We start from the raw sequence: 26,600 nt of genomic DNA, 5'->3' as shown, positions 1-26,600 counted from the left end.
TTCACAAAGTCATCAAAAAACTGAAACATAGCGTACTGTTGAAAGATTCTGTTTCAGGATCATGCGAACACCTCTGTATCGTCTTGCATCATTGCATGATATCGGTATTTCATAACCCTCAAAGGCTCTAGCACGCCATCCAGCAGAGAATGCTTTAACTTTTTTTCAACAAAGTGTGGACGATTAAGGTAATGTGATCACAAACCCTTAAATTGAATGGCGATCTGTAATTGGCTTAGCCTACGTTTTACTTTGATCAAACTCCTAAATAATAGAGCTTGAAGTTATGCTGACAGAATTAGCCAGTCGGATGTCTGGTGGTCAATTATGATATTTTCGATTGTGTCGTATCAAAACTCGATCGTTCGGTCTCGATTAAAGATTTTAGATCATGAGGATGAGACACTATATCCACTTTTGGTATATCCTCCACACTGGAAGGGCTACGTTCCTTTGTATTTACAATTATTGTACTTTGTATAGAAATATGCAAGAGTGGTGAAGTTAGTTTTTAAGTAATTCAATTTATTTTTAAAAAGCAAGCCTGTAGCGACATGTAAAAACATTGTCAATTTGGCCCTTAACATGTCGGAAAAATGGAGCAGCGTGTCCCATAATGATCCCTAGCTCTCGATGAGTGCCGAACCGGCGCTTTCCGTCAATGAGGCAAACGTACACCTCACCAGAACGCAAAACTGGCTCCTGGCGGTGACCTTTCATGATCGCTTGCAGGCTGTAGTTAGCAACCACCTGTGCATCATGTCTGTTGTTGCACATGACATAGACAAGAATCGTTTTCAAACATCGGGCACATTATATTTGAACACACCAAGGAGCGCAATAGATCAATGTAACTATAGTTTGAAATTGAACACGTTCGTCTAATGGCAAAATGCTGCTACAAATGCAATCGCAATAAAGTTTCAGACGCAATAGACCCTAATTTTCCTAGCGCAGTGCAAATCAACCGAGTCGGTTTATTTAAGTTTACAAACTTCAACAAAAGCATCGGTATCAAGAACGGTTGTTGAAATTCGTACACGGCATTCAAAGGTAATTTAGTTAAATTTTCACTCAGGATCAGATTCAGGGTCAGGTTCGCTCAGATTAGAAGTTTAGGAGCCTGTGATCACAGAAAGGTTGGAAGCCATTGCCTCGCGATGTACCAATTACACGTTTGTACCAGGGAAAAAGGTGGCTAATATGGGTGCACGGCCACGTAATGCAAATGCTGTGCTTACGGCACAAAATATCGGCATAAAAGGCCAAGTTTTACATTTCGCTTCTCTATCGAGGAGGCTAGCCGTTCAGTTTGACAAAATAAAAAGGACGAAATTTACTTTTATAGCATACACAATTGAGTTTTAGCTTTTATAACACAAATTTCAATACCAGATTTGAGTGAGCGACAATCTTCATAAGCAATTCCGAAAGGTTGTGACACACCGAAAAACAACAGTGCTTTAAAAAGACTTGTATACCGAAAAAAAAAACAGCAATGAATTTAAGAAAAATTTAAACATATTCGAAACAGTAAGTCTTGTGCTAAAACTTTTTCACCTTGCAAGCATACAATGGAAGATGACAGCACAAGTCAGGGTTCACACAATCATAGAACTGACGAGTTATAATTCGCCTACATAAAACTTCAAAACTATATCCGTAGAAATCTGTTTAATGAATTAATTATCGATATGATGCAACATTGCGTCGTAAAAAAATACCAATAAAATCTCTGCTAAGCGAAAGGTGCGTACTGTACGTACATACACTGCTCAAACTTAATAAAATAAAGGATAGTTGTTATCCGTGTTGCTTAGGTTAAAGTTTGCCTTGTATCTAAGTGTACTACATCACCAAGTTTACGATTTAAACACGTAAATTTGAAGAAATAAATCTATGGTATATATAGTTCTCAAATGCCATACGACTCTATTTTCTTACTTTGATATTGCGATAAATGGCATGGCTCACCGAGCTGCATCTATCGAAATATGACGATTTTCAGCCCTCCCAGGTCAAACAATACTCAAGCCAGCTTTGGAGGGAATTTTAAATCACAACTTTGTATACTGTTGGAATCACAGTGCGACATTTGAAACTAAAAAAAATATTTTCACAAAGCTAAAAACGCTTTGTTAATTGCAAAATAATTCACAAATGCATACTCCACAAAATAACCCATGGAGTTTCATAACTGGCATAAAAAATTTATCATTAATAATCACGTTGCCAATACAACATAATTCCAACTTTGATGTTGATAAAATTGCAAGGATTGTTCACTAATCTAACATACATGCAAGATTTCCTAACATTTGAATGAAATGAACGAGTACTGTTTTATTCAGTACTACAAACTAAAGATAAGGCAAATCAAAGAAATAATTTCCTTTCCTGGCGTGAAACCAAGAAGAGGCAGATTATTATCAGAGATACACATCTTTTAATCACAGGGGGAACCCTCACCGACCAAGGCTGATCAGCTGTAGTCCTGGTTGCAAGATCCAAATATATATATCTTTGGGGTATATTGCGCGGAACATATACTCGAGGTGGGACAGTAAAAAGCTCATATGGCACGACTTCGCATGGAGTGAAGCGAAGGTATAATAACACCTTGCCGATGCAACCAGTGAATACACTAGGATTGATATCTGTTCTGAAGCCCAACTTACATCCGTGTGCTCAGTTGCTTGACTAGGACGTTGACTGCATTGAACGCGTTTTTAATGGCATCTTCAAGCGGATAATTAAGAACAGCCAACAGCAATCATACAAGTTTGCTAAAGAATATTCTAGAAGAAATTAATCGTCAGTGAGGCTTGTGAAACTAAACCACGCACCAAAGGGTCCAAGCAAGTCAACGTGTTCTTGATGCATATAAATCATGGCAGCTGTCGTCCAGGTATGTACTTTCAGCAAAGTAAATTAAAAAGGTGACAATATACTCAAATAATGGCCGCATAATTGCAGGCTCGTTAGAATGAATTAACCGTTCAAAGTTACGTTTTAAGGCTGCTACCTTGAATGAATCGCAAATATTGGATAAGCACTTCGAGTTTACAGTCGCTTTTTGCGAAAACGAAACAAAGAAAAAAGATCTCCATGCATTTCTAAGATTTCCTTTCTATAGTTATACCAAAAATATCTTAAAATTCAACCACACCATTGAATTTGATCATCTGATCGAGAAATCGACGCTAGTTAAATAAATTTAACGAAAACCTTAATGTCGTAATGTCCTGAATGAAAAACTTTGAAACAATTTGGGCGCACAAGTCATAAAATAAAAAATAAAAACGTATTTCCTAAAAAGAGTTGCATAAAACTTCACCACACTGTTTAAAATTATGCTTAAAATATATAAAAGCATAAATAACTGGATCAGAATACTTTGCACGAAAAATATAAATGAAAAACCGCTCAACGGTCAATACCAAGCAAAATGCAACTGATAGCTCCTAACCATGAATCATAATAAATCAGACAGCAGGCAATCCGATAATAAAACCTTGGTGGTGTCTGCAGAGTTGAACAAGATAAAAAGATTTGATTTCCAAATTTGTGAGGTATGGATGACAGTATTAATTGGCAGAAACAGCGACATTTGTTTCAAATTCATGCGACTTCAGTTTTGGCCGGTCGTCATAGCCTTTTTTAACGCTAAACTTCTTCAGATATTCGTAAGCGAGAATAATGGCGCAGGAAGTAAAGGATGATGAAGTTAGGCGTGCTGTCAAGCCACGCTTCAACCCAGCATAGCCTTCGGTGGCAACCAATGATTTATACGTACTCCAAGCTCCGGAGCATTCTCCTTTGTGCTTCACCTGTCAAAAGAGAGTTTGGTTGACGGGTGAACAAAAGTGTTACAAGACCAGGGGAAACAGTGTTCCAATTCACGACGTCGACTCGGTGTGTTTAAGTTTAAGTTAAAAGTTTAAGTACAGAATATTTTTCGCTCCAAGTTGACCAAGCCTTATTTATGAAGTCATATTGATTGGTACCAGCCAGGGTTGTCGGTATTTTACCCGACCCAAAAAAACCCACTTTAAAAAACCCACAGCATCATATTTGTCCAATTTTTATCAGAAAATTGAAAAAATAAACCAAAGTACTACAAGGTACTTAAAACAAACTTCAAATTAGGACTTAAGGATGTGATTGTGAAGGAAATTTCCAAGGATAAATTGAAAACACAGTGGATATTTCTGTACACAAAAATCAAGTAATGCCACTTTGTACTACACTAAAACTCATTTATGCAAGAAGGCCTCATAGTTAAAGTGCCCCTGACAGGTGGGATCCAAGTATAGTAACTTTTTAAAGCATTTCCTAGCGCAGAATTACACTTAGCGAGCTTTTTAATCTTAACCTCGTAGCTCGACTGGTTAGGGCGTAATTTAATCAAACGACTGCTCCGCATCGCCACCACAGGCGAAACTCCATATTTCACTGCTCTGGGACGACTTTGGTGGTATTACGTCATCCTAAGTGGACGTCGTTAGCAACGGATGAAACAAACGCTTCCTAGATGTAATTGGTGGATCACAGTTTGGTCGGAGTTGGTACAAGCGGTTGCTTTTTTCGAAGATTTATTGTTTTTTGCAGTTTAATAAAACTGTACTGGATACGTTCCTACAAAACCTAAAATATACTTTAAGTGAAAAATGAAGAAATCGTACGAATCATCGTTCATATTTAATTCATCATCACTATTCAAAAATAAATAAAAGTTCTCTCTCTCTCTCATAATGTGCCTTCAGTTGGCCATTGAAATCCTGTGTAACGGCCATCTGGATCTGGAAAATTGTTTCGGATTCGCCAAACAATGCATGACGGCATCACAATCCGATTGTTGCTTCCGAGAGCATCACCTTGTAGTATACACTCCAACACATGCCTGTAGGCATTTTTACTTTAGTGGTATTAACAAAATCATCTTCAGTGAAGTGAACATATACGACTAGTTTTGTATGGCCCATCCCACTTTTCGAACACTTGAAGAAAACTTTGATCATTTTCTTCTCAATACCTTGTTTTGTGAGAAAGTGGGAAAAGAAAGCAGACGGTCTTTGTCACTGACAATGTCACATAAACAGCAATTTGTAGGCATTGCCTCAACCATAAATCAAAGGTGCTGTTTGTGAAATACTGTTGTTACACTGCAAATGGCTACAGCCAGATTAGGACAAATAAAAAAGTATGAAAATTGTAGCCCTATGAAACTGCAATTTCAATTGAATTGAGATGCTGTTTGATAAAAGTAAACTCAACCTATTTGATCGAAACCTGATAGTAATAATAAGTTCACTTTTTCATTTCGGGAATTCTTAATTTGCGCATGCTTTATATCAACAGAGCCCCACACATTCACGTTTTGCAGTAGCCGTACCATACTTTACCAAGTCATCACAGAGAAAGAATGTATCCTTCCCGCTTACTGTGACGTCACAGCGGTGTTGCCGTTTTTATTTTCGCAATTGAATGAGTGCCAGATTCGCCGATGTCAACGAAAGTTTGCAAGCGTGTAACTTAGTAGCCTGTTGATATTTTTTACGATTTGCTGGTCAGAAAAGTTTGTTAGTGTCATCTTTTTGGTATCTTAGGTAAATTTAGCGAATTTATTTTCCTGTCAGAGGCACTTTAAACAGCCCTAGTGCATTATTTTATTGAGTTATGCCAGCATGTACTGTGAGTGAGAGGCACTTCATTGGTAAAAAGTAGTATTTAAGGTGAAATAAGCATGAATCTACCTTTTTTGCATCTTTTTTAAATAAAACCCCAAAAAACCCGTATATGCGAGTTGGGCTTTTTTAAAAAAACCCGGGTTTTTCTCAACCCTGTTACCAGCCTTGTTTAACAGTTTGGCATAAAAAAATTTGAACACATAAGTTGGGTTTAGAGAAAAGCATTTTCTGCGTTATCTTAAGATTTCGGTAGCATCACGTCTACATGAAATTAGAAGTACTGAGAAAATTAGCACAATGTTTCAAATACGTTTAGGGACTCTACGTTATGAGTTTGCCGTAAATTTAATGTCATGAGAGTTTCAAAAAGTACGTCAATCTGCAAAACTAACCTGCAATTGGTAGCGCGTTCGTACAACGTCTAATGGGTTAGTGAGGACAACGGCCGTTGTTGAACCAAGAAAGCCAGCAAGAACTATTCGAAAGGGCTCACGAAGAGAATGGGAGTTGTGTGGCAAAAATTCTTCTACTAATTCCGAATACATGTAATAAAACGCCCAGTACAAAGCGCTGTTACTTCCGTAAGTGCAAAGCGACACGACATAACCTCTGTATAAACCAGACAAGCCTTCTGCTTTGTAAATTTGATTTGAAATTCGGAATGCTTGCCCAAGAACATTAGGTTTCTTTTGCGATGACACTTGGTTTAAGGGATGATTTCTGAAATTCCAAAATCAGTGTCAAAATTGATGAGGTGATTAAGAGCCAATCATAGCTCACTGAATTTCGTATGCACAACAAGGAAGTAGTCCGTGTGAGGTTTTTGAACTTTTATGGTCAGTTTGGTCACGATTGGTATTACAGTCATTGGTATTCTAACGAGGTAGTTTAGAAAAGAATATGCAAAACACATGACAAAACTATTAATAAAATCAAATTCTATAATTTTTAAAACGTGAAAGACAAGCAGACGCCATTCTGAATGATTGCAAGAATTTATTGCACTGAAGAAAATCGTCACAAAAATGACATCTCTTTCTTGTTAAAACGTTGTCACATTACAAATGTAACGAACAAGGGGGTCCACAACTTTTAGGTGCAGACAGTTAGGCGCCGGTCAAATAGGCGCGCACACTGTGGCGTCTGGATATTTAGGTGCGGAGCACTGTGGCGCCCGTTCAGTTAGGTGCTATTCCAAGTGAAGTCTGCAGATTGTATCAGCTTGGCAGGAAGGGCAATGCTTTCACACATAATGTTATATTGAACAGAAAAATATGTTGTTTTGTTAATGCACGTGTAGAGATGACTGAGGTGCGAGACAACGCTCTACTACTCTTGACTTGATATTAGCACATCTACAAAGGACATTTGCTATGCATCCTGAACACACGTTGCAGTCAGATGGAACCTTACTTAATCTGTTATCTTTCGCAATTACTTCTACTCGGGATGGATTGGTCGTGTGGCGAGTACGTATGAGACAACGCTCTAGTACATGAATACATTTCTATAGGTTATATGAACCCTGGCTACAAGTTGCAAGCATAATGGTGTGACTTTGCTCGTTATTTAACCTAGTCGGGTTTTGACGGAAAACTAAGTTACTCTTCACTCAAGCCTACCACCCGCTTGAATATAGGCTACGGGATATTTTTTAGTGTTGTTTAGTGTAGTTTTTATTTGACTCACTAAAAGTGAACTCAGTCATGTTCGGAAACTTAAAACCTGGACTAATAACAAATAAATGCCGAACACGCGCATTAAAATACAATATATTTTTCTGTTCAATACAACATTTTGTGTGAAAAGCATTGCCGGTTTAAGCAGCTTCACTCACGGAAGCTATGACATATTTTTCTGTTGAATACAACATTTTGTGTGAAAGCATTGCCCTACCTGCTAAGCTGATACAATCTGCAGGTTTTACTAGGAATAGCACCTAAGTGAACGGGCGCCACAGTGCTCCGCACCTAAATATCCAGACGCCACAGTGTGCGCGCCTATTTGACCGGCGCCTAACTGTCTGCGCCTAAAAGACTTGCTCCCGAACAAGGCTTGCTACCACACACGTATCATACTTATATGGTTATTTATGTCGTCATTTGCGGTGTGGGTTTTCATATTTTTTTAGAAAAATGCAAATAAGCGGAACTCAACGTAACCGATATGTAATATATCTAAAATGTTAATAAAATGTAGAAAGAATAAAAGCTCATACTGCGATTAAAGCCAGCGACGTTTATACTCGTTGAGGGTAGAAGTATAAACACATGATTATGTGACAACTTTTAACATACAATTTTGGTAAAGAGGTGATTTTCTTAAGCCATAGACAAATAAAATCTAACAACCACACGGCATTCAACAGAATGGAACATAAATTCGCAAACAGGAATCATAGTGGAAAAAGTTCTTTAAAGTTTGCAAACATAGTTAAGTTGAATACAGGTTCATTGGTTTTTATGCTACCGAATATTTTGGATTTAGAAAGCAGAAAAGTACTAACATTGAAATGCAACTCACTTTTCAATTGGTACGGAAGAGCTAACGGAAACACTTAAACGAAACGGAAATACTTACTTTTTTAGATTCGCATTATTTATTTCAACAGTTGACATTTTTTGGCTTGCCCCAAGTACTTGCTGATGTTGAGAAATCACATCTATAGGAACCATAACCGTTTGCGACACAGTAGAAGCCAAAAATCCACCTAATAAATGCTGTGAAACATAATTTGAAAGTGGTAAAGCTTTGAATTACCTTCGCATAAGGCAGCGACTCAAACATGAGAGATGGGATGGAAAAACTGCTCATCTGAGATCATTACAATTTTTTTTTTATTGGACGTCTTTTCCACACTCAATCATCAAATTATTACCACTGTATGTGCAAAATACATGGAAATGTTCATTTAAGAGTGTAGGACTGTAGGTATCAAACAACCAACAGAAAAAAAACTGCTCGTAAAATGAGACCATTGGTTCTTAACTGCGGCTCCGATTAGAATGTGAAAAGTAGTTGTAAAAGACTAGATATTTCATTTATTAGATTAAAATTATTTTTATTTCAATGAAATTACACACTCCAATTATTAAAAAAAAATGGATCGTTTACCAACGGGGCCTACTGGATATCACCACACACTTTTCATATCTCAAACGAACGCTACAAGGAAATAACAAGCATTGTCACGATTTAAAAGGCACAGTACTGCTTTTATCAAAAAACTTTGGCTTTTGAAAACGCAGTTTTTGAGTACCGGTACTCCAGTAGTGTCACAACTCATGTTCAGCTTCCAAACCATCGGGACAACATATCATTATAATCGTATATCATGCATATTAGCATCTCAAGTGAGTTCGAATCTTGCTTTGGATTTTTTCTTGCCCCAATGAAGATTTTTACAACACGTGTGATAGTACAAACTACCAAATTCTTCTCCATGGTATACCTTTAAAGAATGTAAAGCACTCTTATCTAAGAAGTAAAATTACAGATAGCGTTGACCTTCAGGATGAAATACAACATCGTTTAAACTGTGCTAGCACTGCTTTTGGAAAACTTCGCTCACGAACATTTGATAATCCTACCATATGAAAAGGTACAAAGCTCGCTGCCTACAATGCATCACTTGCATCAGTCATCACAACGCTACTGTGTGCTTTCGAAACTTGGACCACCAACCGGAACCACATTGCAACGCCCGAAATATTTCATCGACGTTGCCTGCGCAAATTTTGAATATCAGCTGGGAAAAAAAATGAACAAACCTGAGCGCGCTAGAAGAGGATGAAACAACAAGTAATGAGTCCCACATTATTCAAAACCAACTCAGATGGTGCGGCATGTAGTGCGAATGCCAGATCAGTGTCTTCCCAAGCAAATGTTTTACTCAGAATTGACTATTAAAGGTAAGCGTTCGGTAGGTGGACAAAAGAAGCGGTATAAGGACTCTGAACAGTAATCCTAAAAAGTGCAACATCAAGAACACAAACTGGGACGGAAGACGCAGAGGATAGGCTGCTTTGGAGACCTGTTATTCATGAAGGTGTTGCCATGTTCAAGAAGAGGAGATCTCAAAGGTTAAAAAAAGAAGACAAAGAAAAGAATGTAGGCTACATCCACAACGAGCTCTCCCAAAGGATCTTATATTTCCGAAAATTACCGAGCTTTTAAAGCCAGGATTGTTTTCATCAGCAATTCAAGAAATCATCGTTTGCGTTTTTTCTTGATTGCGAAAACCATTTGCGCATTGCATCCTCTACACTTACGCATCGTTTCAAATCTTATTGAAAGTAAAAATCAACATCGAATTTTACACGAAATCTTAAATTGCAATTTATTTTTTCTTAGTTCTTTGTTACAGTTTTATTAAACTGCTTTTTGCGGCTCCGTTAAAAAGTTTCTCAAATTTGGCTCAGATACCAAAAAAGGTTGAGAGCCACTGAATCAGACAGTGGCAGTGTTGCGAAACGGAGTAGCTGGAACTATGCTTCTCCGACAAAAGTTCAGATATTACGATACACAAAGGAAAACAAGGTAATAGACTTGGAGTTAACCATGATTCACGAATACAACACATAAAGTAACTTTGGCCCTCGCCTTGCAGAAAGTTTGAAGATGATGACGAAAAGCTGCCGCAGAGTTGAGTACAAAAAGAAAGAATCTGATCGTTTAGAATTCACGGCAGTATGGCAAATGTAGTCCCTTACCTATATTTCCCGTTTTCTTAGATAAGAGAAAATCTTTGCCTGCTAAGAGCATTCAAGCGAAAGTCACATTCAAACTCAATAATATCGCCAGTCACAGCTGCACTGCTGCAGTATTAAAGAAATGATGGCTTTTGAGCTGGAGACAGAATACACTACTAGTAGGCTACACCACCTTTTATGCTACACCAGTCCTGTACTTATGGTCAACGTCAGTAGTGAGCTGACTGATCTGTTGGCTCACTACTAAAAAATATGGATTTCTAAAGGAGAAAAAATAATTTTCAGGGTAGAGTAAACAAAAATAAGTACAGAATATTTTGTTACATTCAAAACTCTGAAAATAGTGGCACTCATAGTCAACTAGCAACGCAACCAAAGTAGTGCACTACTACGGTACTACCCATCTATGTTGGTAACTATCCGGATAGCAAAGATGCCAAAATTGTATTGTTACAATGTCTGACGACATAAAAATGATGAAAAATGACAGTTCTTGCTGGCCGTGCAAGAACTGGGAAGTTATTCTGAAACGCCATAAACTATATATATATAGTATAGCTTTGGTAGAGAGGTACTTTTTAAAAAACATAGACAGACAATCGATAACAACTTAATAACATTGAATTGCAATTCAATTCAAATGCAATATTGCAATTCAATGTTATTAAGTTGTTATCGATTGTCTGTCTATATATAGGGTCTGCTACTATTCGGCGAGTCCGATTCGGCGAGTCCGATTCGACTAGTCCGATTCGGCGAGTTCCCTATTCGGCGAGAGCCCTTTTCGGCGAGTGCCCTATTCGGCGAGGTTTCGAAATTTTTGAAAGGAAATTATCGGGTACCGTAGCCTAATTATAATTGCCGTTTTTACATCGTTTTAACGTCGCTAAACGTTGAAATCGTGCAGAAAGGAATAAAAAGAAAATGTTTGAACTATTATAATAAATTAAAATTCGTCATGTCAGTTCGGTTGTTTTTATTTCTGACCATCATATGAAAAACAATACACGTCAACATAGCATAGGTAGAAGCGACAAAACGCGAACGTTAAAACGTGCTTGAATTCGTCATGTCAGTTCAGTTGTTTTTCTTTCTGATCATGATATCAAAAACAATACGTCAACATAGCAAAGGTGTAGAAAAAGGTAGAAGCGACAAAACGCGAACGTTAAAACGTGCTTGTGACCGAAGTAAGTTATTGAGTTGAAAAAAATTTGGCACGGTCGCAACACTTTCAGAAAAATTTAAGATATGAAGGAAAAATAAAACAAAGAAAATGTTACAAAAAAATAATAAAATAGATCATGTTTATGTCTATAAGTTAGTACTTTTGAATAGTTAAAATGATTAGTTTGGACCAACAAATGTGTGGCCTACAGCTTGGATTGAAAGGAAATTATCGGGTACCGTAGCCTAGTTATCCCGACCAGCAAAAAATTGTTCCAAGAACACGGTTCATTTTTACATTGTAGTAACAGAATGAAAAGGCTAAACAAATGTGTGGCCTATCGTGTTAACGTCGCTAAACGTTGAAATCGTGTAGAAAAGGGAGCTTTTGCTGACTAGGATACTTTGAAACTGAGAAACATTCACAGAAGCCCTACGATTTGTTCCAAGAACCCATTTAGCATAACATTTCATTTGTACATTGATTCAACGTCTGAATACATTATCTTAAAAATGCAACGTATCGTAGGGCTTCTGTGAATGTTTCTCAGTTTCAACGTATCCTAGTGAGCAAAAGCACCCTTTTCTACACGATTTCAACGTTTAGCGACGTTAAAACGATAGGCCACACATTTGGTTAGCCTTTTCATTCTGTTACTACAATGTAAAAATGAACTGTTAGGCTAACTGGGTTCTTGGAACAAATTTTTGCTGGTCGGTATAACTAGGCTACGGTAGCCTACCCGATAATTTCCTTTCAATCTAAGCTGTAGGAGTGTAGGTCACACATTTGTTGATCCAAACTAATCATTTTAACCATAGGCGCCTAAGCCGTGGGGGCCAGGCCCCCACGCATATTTCCGCGTGGGAGCAACTTTTTATGCGGCATTGATACATAAAACAATAGATGAACTAGCGATCGGCAGCAGGAAAACATTTTTAAATACAAACCGCAACAGCTTCGCAGTAAATAATCACTAGAACGAGTAGCGATGCTACAATCCCACCCCAGACAAAAAAATCTGTCATGTTAAAATGACAGATTTTGCTGCCTGTGACATAGCAAAAATCTACCATTTTGCGTCGATTTAATGTCATCAGATGTTGAATGCACCCAAAAACAACATAATTTGCTACGTTGACGCAGCGTGCGTTTAACTTAATGCGCTTGCAAACAGCCTCCTGTCGCTTTCGAAAGTCGAAACCTCTGCAGAGAATTGTCGCGACAGTGAATCGGTTGCTGTGAAAATGAACTTGAAGTCTCGGCCCGAGGTTACCACTAACCAACGTAACAAGGGCTGGTACAAACCGCATTGCGCACAGTCGCACAAGCGGCATAATCAACACAACAACTGACTCGCGCAAACTGCATGGCGCACACACGTCCGTTGCCATAGAAACCCGATCAAAGGCGGGGAATATGCGCATCTTTTGTTTCATCTGCAACACGAAAACGGGCGTATTACAGCGAATTGAAATTTGAAAGCTGGTCAGCCATGAGTTGCGATATTGTAGTGAAAAGGGAGCAATGTCAAGTCGAAAACTTAATCAAACGTCTCTCTGTAACTATTTTTCAAGGGCTGTTTGCGGATGTCAGCAACTTTTAAATTTATTAAAGGTGACGTGCTGTTGAATTGATGTAAACATGAACGATTTTGCTTTCAACAGGTATATTTTCAAGCATATGATCAAGTTAGTATTTTCATTTCATTTACAGTATACCTTTTAGTAAACCTTTTCGTCTCTTGTTTCATGCTAATAAATCTAGTTCGTTGCTAAACTTTATGTTGCGTTTAGCTTAAAGAGTCGCAGTCCATCAACCGCTAGCCAACGCAGACGCATAGCATGTGTTTTGGTCGAGCTTTGTTTATAATAATTAACGGTAGGTCGAACGTAGCGATAACTCCGAGTGTGGCAATAAAAGCAATCCTAGTGTGACGACATAATTACGTCATCCATCTGCGTGACATTTCGCTGAATTTACGTTGCTGCTGATGAAACACGCTTTCGCCCCCACGGCTAAAAAAATAATTAGGCGCCTATGATTTTAACTATTCAAAAGTACTAACTTATAGACATAAACATTATTTTTTTTGTAACATTTTCTTTGTTTTATTTTTCCTTCATATCTTAAATTTTTTTGAAGGTGATGCAACCTTGCCAAATTTCTTTCAACTCAATAACTTACTTCGGTCACAAGCACGTTTTAACGTTCGCGTTTTGTCGCTTCTACCTTTTTCTACACCTTTGCTATGTTGACGTGAATTGTCGCTTCTACCTTTGCTATGTTGACGTGTATTGTTTTTCATATGATGGTCAGAAATAAAAACAACTGAACTGACATGACGAATTTTAATTTAATTAATAGTTCAAACATTTTCTTTTTATTCCTTTCTGCACGATTTCAACGTTTAGCGACGTTAAAACGATGTAAAAACGGCAATTGCAATTAGGCTACGGTACCCGATAATTTCCTTTTAAAAATTTCAAAAACTCGCCGAATAGGGCACTCGCCGAAAAGAGCTCTCGCCGAATAGGGCACTCGCCGAATCGGACTAGTCGAATCGGAATCGCCGAATCGGACTCGCCGAAACGGGCCATTCCGCTATATATATGTAGTTGGCATACAAAGCCGAGCAACGTGATCAAGTTTAACATCTTCAAGTTTATTGCATTTACATAAACATAAAACTACGCAACAAATTAAGTATCGAACGTTTTCGACATCACAAGATGTCCTCTTCAGGAATAATATACATACAAATTAACTACATCTGAAAAAAATACAATGGCTAACTAAATCTATAAACAGAAAAAGACAAAAACTGCACAGTACTTCTGACTAGCTCAAACTCAACGATATAGGCTCCACGGGAATCAAAGGTAACTGCATCAAAAGGTGTTAAACAGATCACATGATATGGTAGACAGCCTTGTACATAAAACGTCACAATCCACTTTTGAACAGACAATTGTATGCTTGCGGCTCGTCTTTCTTGCTCTCTGTATTTTAAAATTATTTTTTTCGCACCTTGCCTTTCTACCATATCATGTGATCTGTTTAACACCTTTTGATGCAGTTACCTTTGATTCTCGTGGAGCCTATATCGTTGAGTTTGAGCTAGTCAGAAGTACTGTGCAGTTTTTGTCTTTTTCTGTTTATAGATTTAGTTAACCATTGTATTTTTTTCAGATGTAGTTAATTTGTATGTATATTATTCCTGAAGAGGACATCTTGTGATGTCGAAAACGTTCGATACTTAATTTGTTGCGTAGTTTTATGTTTATGCAAATGTAATAAACTTGAAGATGTTAAACTTGATCACGTTGCTCGGCTTCGTATGCCTATGGTTCAACAAGACAAACTCTCTACCGAAGCTCTATATATATAGTTGATGAAAACTGTTCTAAATTTCGACACATTAGAAATTTAAGACTTAAATCAAAATCTTCAATTACCTGCACGGATATATGTTGATTTTTGAACAAGGTCTGCTTACTAAATTCAAATGTTGTCAAGTAAAGCTGACTCGCTACAACCTAAAACACATAAAAATAAAATGTTTAATGGAAACCAACCAAATACATCTTATACACACTACACAGCACATTTTTATGTCACTATTTCGGGTCAAATCACACAACAACATCTTGATGCTGACCTGTAAGTTTTAATTGCAAAGTATTCTACAAAAGGAAGAACTAGTTGTAGTGATGTCAGTTTATAATTTACACTTTATGCAGTGATTACGGCCTGATTTTAGATTACGGTAACATTACATTTTATCTCATTGAGCATAATTTAAATAAACAACTATATAATTGTCAAGTTAGCTCAAAAAGAATAATAATTTATTGTCACTGACTTGTAATAAACTGATGGGAAATCCTTTATAAAACCCACGCAAACCTTCTGTGCGAGCAATCTGCTTGAAAGCGTCCCATAAACCGTTGTATGCAGTTTTCCCTTCTTGAGCCTAACAAGTATGGTACTGGTTATGTCAATAACAACAAATGAAGGATTACACTTGTCACGCTTCGTTAAAAGTTCTACAATTGTGTAACTGCGTACCATTATTAAATAAATACATTCAAAATAAAACTATTTTTAGTGTAAATAACAAAATGAAAATTTTAAATCATTAGAATATACGGTATATAACATATATTAATAAAATTACTTGAAGTCTTGTCTTAACTAAATTAGTCGGATACATAGTGAAACGTAGGGCACCACTGAATAAAACTCCCAAGCCATAGAACTTCTTTTTATCCAAATCTTCCCATTCAATAATTTGTATATTCCTTCCTTCTTTCATTTCAGATTCAATACTCAGCTACTAAAGAAATATTTTCACAACCATAGCAATTTAAATTAATACCTAGTACCTACAGACTGCAGAAACAGTAGCGTAAGAGCTTGTTTAAATATCATACAAGGGCATGAGGTTATCAAAACTGTGATATTGTCTGATTTTGAATAATATTGTACAGACTGGCAACTACCATTACATTTGAAAATTGGCATCATATCGGAATTAAAAAAAAGCAGAAATTGGTGTCATGAGAGATTAGAACAAGATATAGAATTGTTATAAATGTATAGTTAATATATTTTTTGTGTATTCATGGTAAAAAAAAAAATTAGTTGCACAGACTGCAACAAATCACCAGACTGCAATCAAGTCTACATCCTAAGTAATTCCTTCTAGGAATAGATCAACAGTAAACTATGCTTGAATTAGGCCACATAATATAACAAAATCTGCTGGAAAAAATTGTTTCAGATGCAGAACTTTTCATCTGACTCTCCTCAGGAGCTTCACATCAAAATGAAGCCAACCTATAATTACGTGGTGAGGTATTTACAGGTAAAAGGAACCAGAAAAAAAGATGAAGAGTAGGCTAACCAGAGTCACGTAATTTCAAACCATTGCGATCTATATAGCCTACACACACAGGCCTTGACAGAGTACGAACTGGAGGCCTGACTGAAGGTCGCTATAATTTTGATTTTGAAATCTAAGCTAAAGTTACTTTATATCTCTTTGAAATGATGGTTTTGAGAATCCAAACTACCAAAGTGTGATCACTGAATCTCAAAACATTGGAAAACTCTTAATATTACAATAAAAAGCGACATTTTCCTATTTACCAATGTTGCCAGACATTTTTTGGACTTCCAGTACAAGTGACAAAGTCTACTTTGTTAGCTGAAATGCAACAATAGGCCTAGCACAAAAGTAACTCAAAAATCACAATCACACAAAATATACACAAATACTAAAACAATGAAAACTATTAATACTACAAAAAGTGCTCAATGCTAAGCAAAAAGGCAAAGCAGAGCGATATATATATTTATTAATTAATAATAATACAGTACTCAAATTATCAATTTATTCTAGCGACTTTGGCAAATAAAAGATCTGCCTTTAGTCAAATTTTTAAGCTGCACGTTGTCACGGCCTACGTGTAAAAAGCAAAATAGCCATGTTTTAAACTAATCAAAGAGTTTTAGTGTGCATATAAACAAGAATGAAGTTAGTCAATTTCCCAAACTAAACCACATGACTAATCAACACTAACTAAAACAATTTTTGATAAAGTGACTAGAGCAAGAGCAGTAGTTTTTAACCAGAGGTAGGCTCATTAGTGGGCCAAACCAATATATAACTTCTCTCTATCATTGGCATCTTCAATTTTTTCTTCAATGTTAAATTTTTGGTCTTCCCTTTTTGCATCACTCTTATTTCAAACTCTCTTTGTTTTTCTTCCATTTGTTCACGATGCTGAACACATCTCAGGCCATGTCCATGCAAGCACTTCTCAATATCCTCAACATCCATTCCACTCTCTAAAGATATTATTTCTAATTTTGTCATAAAGTGTCTTGCCTCCATTCATATCATTCTCGTTCCTGTCGTTTGCATTAGCTTGATATCAGTCTTCTTCAGCATAATTAAAATATTTAACAAACAAAAAAATATAAATCTTGCTGGCTCACTTGGTGTCCATTGACTTCAGAATTGGACTATTGTGAGATTGGTGTAAAAATGCTATAAAGTTGTTCGATTTACAAGCATCAAAAAGACAACTTTAGATTTTAAACGTAAATTAACGTGGCACTTTGTCAGAATAATTTACAACATATCGACTATAGGCCTATAAGGTTGTTGAAGAGAAAAAGTTGTGATAACATACTCAAGGGCCACCACCAACTTTTTTTCAATTTTAATGGGCTAAAAGCAAAAAAAAGTTGAAAACCACTGGCTCTGGGCTAGAGCAAACAATTATGCGGTAAAGATTGCAATCAGTTTTGCTTAGCAAACATCATAAACATGGCTACATTTCCTTTAGCAAAAAAAAATTCATCTAAAAAATATTAAATTTGAACACAATTGAATCAGCAGAAAAAAAATTTATTCAAAAAATGAAAAACAAAACAATAACGATTTTACTTGATGCTGATTAAGACATGAAGTACGGTACTACCCAAAAAATGCAGTGCAAAAGACAGCTAAAAAACACAATCATAGCCTATATATATATGAGCTTCTTCAAAGTAAAAGTGCTTTGAACTTTGTACACAAATGGTATGGACACCAGGGTGTCCCATTTTTGGATGACTTTTCAGGAAAAATAGACTTGGGTCATATTCTGAATAAATTTCCAAGGTTGAATTTAAAAATAATGATATTTTTTCTATATGACATCATCTTGAGGTGCCACCTAGCGGATTTATGCAGTTTTGGCTCTATCCCGAAAATGGTAATAGAGCTGGGACTTGTGGCCTTACCAAACTAACCGAAATGGTCAGGTTCTTATCTACTATCAATATATACATTTTTAAGTGCCAACTGCAACAGAAAACCACCGTCAACCGGGGTGACTTTGTTCACCGGGGTGAATTTGATCAGCACTGTTTTAGCTTTGTAATTGCCAATTTGAGTAACTGGACTTCGCTCAAGTACTTCAGACCCCATCCTTGGAATTTGAGCAAAGTCCAGTTACTCAAATTGGCGATTACAAAGCTAAAACAGTGCTGATCAAAGTCACCACGGTGAACGAAGTCACCCCGGTTGACGGCACTTATTTAGAAAAAATGGTCTTTTGTTCATTTCTGTCTAAAAAACAGTATTCAACTGACTAATCTGATATTTAGCAATGTTACCGTACTGTACGACGCATAATATGGTAAAAATCTTTACCATTTATAACGTAATAATACCATCTCGGTGGTTGGCATAAAGCCCAATTCCCACCATTGTAAGTTCAATTCAATGGCAATTCAAGTTGTATGATTAAAGAGCAGCCAAAAATGTTAGGGAAACAAAGAGGAAGGTGCAGGAAAGATACAAAATGGACAGAACTTGTGAGATTGAAGAGATAAAAGAAGAAACAGATGACTCTGAGTAATCGCACACGTTCAAAAATAGATTCTAACAAAGGCATAGAAGTGAAGTTCTTATATTATAATGTCAGCGTTTTGTTGCTTCTACCTTCTTTTTGATTGATTGAATCTTTATCCTCGGACTGGGAAAGCTTCTTGCAGAGCTTAATCCTGGCAGTTTCGCATACTTGCAGAGGCTTTGAATCACTGACGCAGGCCCAGTCACCGAGATTGACAGAGTGAAGTTTCCGATTGTTGAAGTCTTGTTGCCAGGGAATTATTCCATTCATTAGATGCCGCTGAATGGAGAGCAGTCCTTAACGTGAGTTGCTCAAGCGCACACCCCGAGAGTCGAACCAGCGCCGCTATTGATCTTGAAGTTTCTTCGTTTCTGCTATGTTTTACAGATATTGTTTTTCGTTGTGATGGTCAGAAATAAAAACAAACTGAACTGAGCTGAATTTCTTTATTTTAAAAGTTTTTGCAGAAGTGGACAAAATCCATGTTGCTAAAAGATAGGCTAATCAATCAATCATTTTATTTTTCGTCATTAACGCGTCCGAGATGAAAAAGATACTAACTACAAAAATCGATATAAACCTACCAGCACGTTAACGAACGGGAAAAGGTGGCAAAACCTTGAAAGGTTTAAAACGTGCCTGAATGAAAAATTATGTTCTATTTGAATAAGACCTTCTGATGATCCGTTAGGTGAAACAATTTGTAAAGGCTTCAGATAGTAATAACTATATTTGATTTAGTAGGCTATATATATATAAGGTAAACCGACAAATGCGTGTAACAGCTAAAATACCATCGAATGCGCGCAGGTGTAAATTATAATAAACAAACAAAAAAATTGTAGGTTCCAACTAGTTAATTTTGTAGCACTAGCACCATTCTTGCAATGATAGAAAATGTAACATCTTACCTTTTTGTTTTAGTAGAAAAATTTCTCTTCAAATCTAACTAAATCTAACTTTTTAATTTTACTGCATTAACAAGTTTGCCGTTAGGGAAATTCACTTTGCCATTGCTGGCTCTTCAGAAATCCTATTAACGCCATATTTTCTTGATTTGCAGCGAAGAGCAGATACTGTCGTCATACCAAAAGAAACAAAAGAAATCTCTTCTAGTTTCTTCATTGTAGACGAACCACGCTATCGAAGATTCAATTACGTCACCTGATCATATGAGCGGAGGTGTGCTAGGGTTGCCAGATTGGACTTTTTGATGCCAGATTCCACAGATTTTTTTTTTTTTAGATTCTGTTAGCTTTAGAAATTATACATTTGGCCTTTTTCTAGATTGAGGGTTGAGGTTAGAAATTATACAATTTATAGAAATTATATTACAAAATTATAGAAATTTGAAATTATTCTATTAGACCCTTTTCTTGATTGAGAGCTGAAGTTATTGAATACGAGTTGATGAAAGTTTGTGCTATTATATATAAGTTGTGATCGAAATTAGAGTTATATCATATGAGACAATTTATGCAAAAAAATAAAATAAGGCCACAGAAGTAAAACAGTTTTAATGATAATAAATACAATACAAAAAGATCTGGCAGCACTACTTTTTTTTACAAAACAAGGAAGGTCCAGTTGCCAGCTTGGAAATCGACTGCTGCTTGAAGATGCAGCCAAAGGAGGAAGGTGTCCACGGAAGCATTCCTCCTCACCTTCAAAAAGACATCGAAGTTTTTCCATGCTCCGACATCATATCAAAAGCGGAGGTAGAAGCACTGCGTGAGGATCGTTGGTCGATTTTATCCATTCCCACTCTTCTGCTTATGTGTGCTTGTTCATTTTGTGTTTCGCTTAGTCTTGTTGATTTATCAAGTGTTCTTATTCTTTCATTGTGATGTGATTTTCACGTAGCCTACCGGTACCAATATTTTTTGAGCAACAATTTTTTAAGAGTTAAGTGAGGCTTCCTGTGACGCACCGAGTATTGAACGTGGGCCGGTAGAGTGAGGCACCACTCCACTGACCGCTACGCCACTCAATACGCTTGAGCAACGCACGTTAAGGACTGCTCTCCATTCAGCGGCATCTAATGGATGGAATTTGGAATAGTTCCCCGGCAACAAGACTTCAACAGTCGGAAACTTCACTCTGTCAATCTCGGTGACCGGGCCTGCGTCAGTGATTCAAAGCCTCTACAAGTATGCGAAACTGCCAGGATTAAGCTCTGCAAGAAGCTTTCCCAGTCCGAGGATAAAGATTCAAATCAATCAATCAATTAAGCTCTGCAAGAAGCTTTCCCAGTCCTAGGATAAAGATTCAATCAAATCAGATCAAGCGGCGCTGGTTCGACTCTTATGGTTGGTTTAAAACCATCCAATAAGTAAATGTTTTTATTTGCGCCCATTGCGATATCATGCAATATATACAGTGCGATCACAAATGCGATACAACAGACGATAGGAAGCGGCGAAAAGGAACCAACTAATCTTCTGTCGGTAGGCTCTTGTCGGTAGGTAGGCTAGTTGATGTCTGCCTGCTGTCGGTAGGCTACTTGATGTCTGCCTGCTGATTCACTGAAGTAGCCAGTCTGTAAGGAAAAAGAATGACGTAAAATGTTCAGGAGAGCAATTTTCCTTTATCCATTTAATGAAATACCAATTCTACAAGGAGTATTAATTCAATGAAATACCAATACCCTGGTCTGGGGGAAGTGCCTGTTTTTGGGGTGTGCAAACCGTGCGATTGTACAGGGCCCGTAATTTACTCAGAAAATGCAGAAAACATAAAGATAGTTAGACAGTTTCATACCCAAATTTTTGTTGAACATGCTTTTAAAATGCACCAAATTTAAAGTAATTTTTCAAATTTTTTTTCTGCGGGATGCCCCCAAGACCCCCTGCCACTGGGGGTCGCCTTTGGCGAACACGCCGTCAGGCTTCGGCCGCCGGCCCTCAAACCTCCCTCCCCTTTCAAAATACCCAGCTACGCTACTGAATTGGATGATTTGGATAATTGCCATTGGGGCCCGCAAAGCATATTCCGCACAGGGCCCGAAATACCCTAAGACCGGCACTGCTGGGGTCACAGGAAGAGAGTTCCGACGTCCCTAAGCCCTGTGAGCCGTTATTCATTCATTCGATTGTGCAATAGGTGATGTAAACCTATTTATTTAAGTGGTTTCCCCGCAATGATATTCCGCGTGCGCATATCCCTAATAGGCGTCACGCATTCATATTTTTAAAAGAAAATGAGGGTAGTGTGTCTTTAATTACCTGCGTAAAAACGCGAACCGGAAATGACGTAATTTTTTGGGAGTACGTACCCAAGATGTTAGGCTAGCCACAGGATAAAAATTAATTGAAATGTGCAAGAACTATTTAAGCTACATTAAAGTTTCTTCAAAACCTCCGCGCATTTGTCGGTTTACCTATATCAGTAGTTAGCACGGCCACGAAACCCAATAAACTTCCCCATCGTCACTTCTGGAACGAAGAAGCTTCAAGATCAAGCGGCGCTGGTTCGACTCTCGGGGTGTGCGCTTGAGCAACGCACGTTAAGGACTGCTCTCCATTCAGCGGCATCTAATGGATGGAATAGTTCCCCGGCAACAAGACTTCAACAATCGGAAACTTCACTCTGTCAATCTCGGTGACCGGGCCTGCGTCAGTGATTCAAAGCCTCTACAAGTATGCGAAACTGCCAGGATTAAGCTCTGCAAGAAGCTTTCCCAGTCCGAGGATAAAGATTCAATCAATCAATCAATACCTCAGCACAAATTTCTCAAATGTAATCCCTTGTTTATTCAAGTACAGCAAATAAGTACTTATTGAAAATTGTGCAGTAATACTTTTTAAAATGTTTGTTTCTCTTGATGATATGACTTGAACAGATAGGCTACTGTACTACAAATTATCCAGTGAAAGTGCTGCACTGCTGCTGGTATTTTCGGCTCATTCGACTCGACTGTTCTTGTCATTGACGTCATTACTAAAGAAGTAACTATTTTTAGGAAGAAAGAAAAGGGTGAAAAGTGGCAGAATAGAAGTGATGAAGCCATAGACCAGGGGTCGGCAACCTACGGCCCGCGGGCCGGATCCGGCCCGCCAAGCAAAATTATCCGGCCCGCAGCATTTTTGCAAATTGTAGTTGGCGGGCCAAAACGAACATCCCATTATTTTATGCTGCCATTTGGTTTTACATAACAGAATTAAGATTACTAAATGTTATGTAAAACTTTCGCAATTTTTACTTTTCCATATTTATCCGTAACGCTCACTTGTAATCACGTAGCCTGTGTACTTATGCCGCAACAATGCTTAGTTAGGGCATTGTCGCCATTTTGAATTTCCTTGATATTCTTTCTCTGCAAACTGCATTTTAGAGAGAGCGACGTTGCAGGCCTGACAGATAGTTTGATAGATTTGAAGTTTTAAGAATTAGTTTGTTTGAAGGTTGATAATTTAGAAATATGTGTAGCTTAGGAAGCAGGAATTGGCCTTTTTAGTGACAGCCGGTCCAGACTTTTAAATTACTTTATTTTTTAGAGTTATAATTTACTCCCAGTTCCATTTTTCCGTTTTTTTCAACAAGTGATTCTTGTCTTTGAAGAATTTGCTGCTTGTTAGAATCCACCAAGCATAGGAAATTATCACAAAGCGCCTTTGTACCCGCGACCTATCGATCACGGGGTCGCTTTGTTATAGTAAACTAGGTTTGGGGCAAAATTTAGCTTAAGCTTGCAGAAGGTAGCATCAAGGTACTTGGCAGTTTCACCTTGAAGTCCGGTTATATTAGCCTATTTACTGCATGCTAGTTGCAGGCTACATGAGTTGCGTTAGTAATAGTCAATTAACCGTATATTTAACCAAATTTTTAGCAATCTTACAATGTTGGCAAAACGTAGAAAAGTTGATGCTGAGTGCCGAGGTTTTAATGAAGCATGGGAGAACAAGTACTTTTTCGCTAACCATTTTGGTAGACCCACGTGTTTGATTTGCCACGTTTCAGTTGCTGTACACAAGGAATTCAACATAAAGCGCCATTATAACTCAAAGCATGCCAATTATTCCAAGTTCACAGGTCAATTGAGGAAAGACGAACTTGAGCGACTAAAAAAGAGCTTAAAACAGCAGAGTTCTGTATTCCAAAAACAAAATATTGAATCAGAAAAGAATACTCTTGCTAGCTACAAGGTAGCAAAATTAATAGCAGAAGACAAGAGACCGTTTACTGATGGCGAATTTGTGAAAAAATGTATGATGGCTGTTGTTGAAACCGTATGTCCGGAAAAGAAAAAACTATTTTCAGATGTCAGTCTTTCAGGAAGAACCGCAACCAGACGAATAGAAGAGAAGTCTGAGAACGTGAGGTCTAGCCAAAAAGATTGCTTTGAAGATCTACAGTTCTTCTCAATAGCGATAGATGAGAGCACAGATACGACAGATACAGCTCAGCTGGCAGTATTTGTACGTGGAGTAACCAAAGATTTTCACGTTGTTGAGGACTTTGTTCAACTGTTACCTATCAAAGGTACTACTACAGGAGCCGATATTTTGAAGACATTACTTCAATGCCTTGAAGTCATGAATCTGAATCTCGCAAAACTGGTGTCAATAACAACGGATGGAGCTCCTTCAATGGTGGGAAAAAATAAAGGTGTTGTGGCTTTGCTTCAAAAACACATGGAAGACCAAGGAATTAATAACAACATTGTAACATTACACTGTCTCATTCATCAGGAAGCATTGTGTGCAAAGGTACTAAGCTTAAAGAACGTCATGGACGTAGTGGTGAAGGCTGTAAATTTTATTTTGTCTCGAGGGTTGAACCATCGTCAATTTCGCCAATTACTTTTAGAAGCAGAGAATCAGTATGGTGACTTGCTCTATTTCTGCGATGTCCGCTGGCTCAGTCGAGGCGATATGCTACAAAGAGTGTACGCGCTGAGAGAAGAAATAGCAACCTTTCTTGAAAATAAAAACAAGAAAGCGGCAGAATTTCGCGATCCCCAATGGGTCTCCATTTTGGCATTTCTCGTCGACTTAACATCGCATTTGAACAAGTTGAACTTGCAGCTTCAGGGAAAGCACCAATTGATACACGAGATGTGGAGTTATGTACGTGCATTCGAAACAAAACTACAACTCTGGGAAAGTCAGCTGCAAACTACAAATTATGCTCACTTTGCTACACTGCGAGAGAATAAACCTACAAGCAATAATTTATTTGCTTCTGTGATACGACATTTAAAAACTGAATTTTCGTCTCGCTTTGGTGATATTCGTTCTCTCGAGAATGATATTAAGTTGTTCAGTACTCCATTTGATGTACAGGTGGATGCAGTACAAGAGAAGTATCAAATGGAACTAGTTGAGCTGCAGTGCAATAACGAGTTAAAATCAAAATTTCACGCTGAAGGTGTATCACTGCTTGACTTTTACAATAAATATCTCGAATACAAGCGATATCCCACCTTGGTTAATCATGCCAAAAAGATGGCATCAATATTTGGTAGCACTTACACGTGCGAACAACTCTTTTCGTCAATGAAACTCGCCAAGAGCAAGTTGAGGACACAACTTACTGATGACCACTTGCAAGATGTTATGACTCTTGCCTCATCCAACCTATCACCTGACCTTCAGAAACTTTCTAGCAGGAAACAACATCAAATATCACATTAATGTTGTGCTGTCAATAAATAAAGTACTTGGTGTTTTTCGTTACCAATTGTTACTATTTTTCTTTATATTAATCTATATAAGCCTATAGTAGCTAAATATGGAGATACTCTGATAAGAACGCCAATTTTAACAATATTATGAAAAGTAAAGAAAACGGAAGTGCAAATGGAAAACTTGTACGGCCCGTTGACATCTGCGCAGTTTTGTTTTGGCCCGCGACTGAAGAAAGGTTGCCGACCCCTGCCATAGACTATGATGAAGCAGAATGTCAAGTCAAGTCAATTTATTTTGTTTCTATAGCGCCACATATAAACAAAAAAGCGGAGTGAATGAAAATTAAAAACAATGCATTGTAAGTTACAGTTGTTGGTTAGATTATGGCGCAATCAAGATGGTAGCGAAAGACCATAAGTATTAAGTGGTCATCTAAGTAAAAGTTTGGGTGTTCATCAGGAGTCAGCCAGATGTTATCTAGTCAGCCACCACCACATAACAATAAATCTCATTACACATTCATGCATACATGTGTGCAGAGGTAGGCACACTACTTCAATAAATAAAAGTTTAACCACTGAAAAAACACACAATGGATATGGATTTCACAATATTTTGCAATTAAACAGTAAACCAACATATCTGAAGAAGGGATCAAGGGGATACGAAGGCTTTCATCGACAATAGAAGTGCTTCTGTTTATAGTAAATAATCTCTATTTATCATAAAATGACATTTTTGCACCGATAGTAATTTATTAAAGCTTGTAATGATAACCTGCATTGCGCTATTAGCATCAGGCCTGGATATTCACCACACACTCATTATAGTTAGGTTACTTGTTAACCAACTTTTCCATACACTTGCTTTACCACTAGCCTACTGAAAAAGTTTTAAAAGACTTAGGCTACTGGCCCTTTCCATTGTCTTTCCAAAAAGTAGCCTATACTTTAAATATGCACTAGGCTACATAACATTTACTAACTGTC

The 26,600-nt window shown here is 37.5% G+C and overlaps 1 protein-coding gene and 1 pseudogene across 1 annotated transcript; one reads left to right on the top strand and one right to left on the bottom strand.

Moving 5' to 3' along the window:
• Nucleotides 1-802: 802 nt before the first annotated feature.
• On the bottom strand, nucleotides 803-15,914 carry LOC145787383 (solute carrier family 25 member 44-like). Its single transcript, XM_082599118.1, has 6 exons — nucleotides 15,751-15,914; nucleotides 15,436-15,546; nucleotides 15,029-15,109; nucleotides 8,271-8,410; nucleotides 6,083-6,410; nucleotides 803-3,830 (listed from the first exon to the last, which is right to left on the bottom strand). Exons 1-6 carry the CDS (start codon nucleotides 15,886-15,888, stop codon nucleotides 3,588-3,590), a joined length of 1,041 nt encoding a protein of 346 aa, XP_082455244.1. The 5' UTR covers nucleotides 15,889-15,914; the 3' UTR covers nucleotides 803-3,587.
• Nucleotides 15,915-20,601: 4,687 nt separating this feature from the next.
• LOC145787937 (general transcription factor II-I repeat domain-containing protein 2B pseudogene) lies at nucleotides 20,602-25,929 on the top strand (annotated as a pseudogene).
• Nucleotides 25,930-26,600: the final 671 nt, after the last annotated feature.

This window comes from Aplidium turbinatum, chromosome 18, assembly GCF_918807975.1.
Source record: "Aplidium turbinatum chromosome 18, kaAplTurb1.1, whole genome shotgun sequence".
Taxonomy (NCBI): Eukaryota; Metazoa; Chordata; class Ascidiacea; order Aplousobranchia; family Polyclinidae; genus Aplidium; species Aplidium turbinatum.
This window is presented reverse-complemented; position numbering and strand designations above follow the sequence as displayed.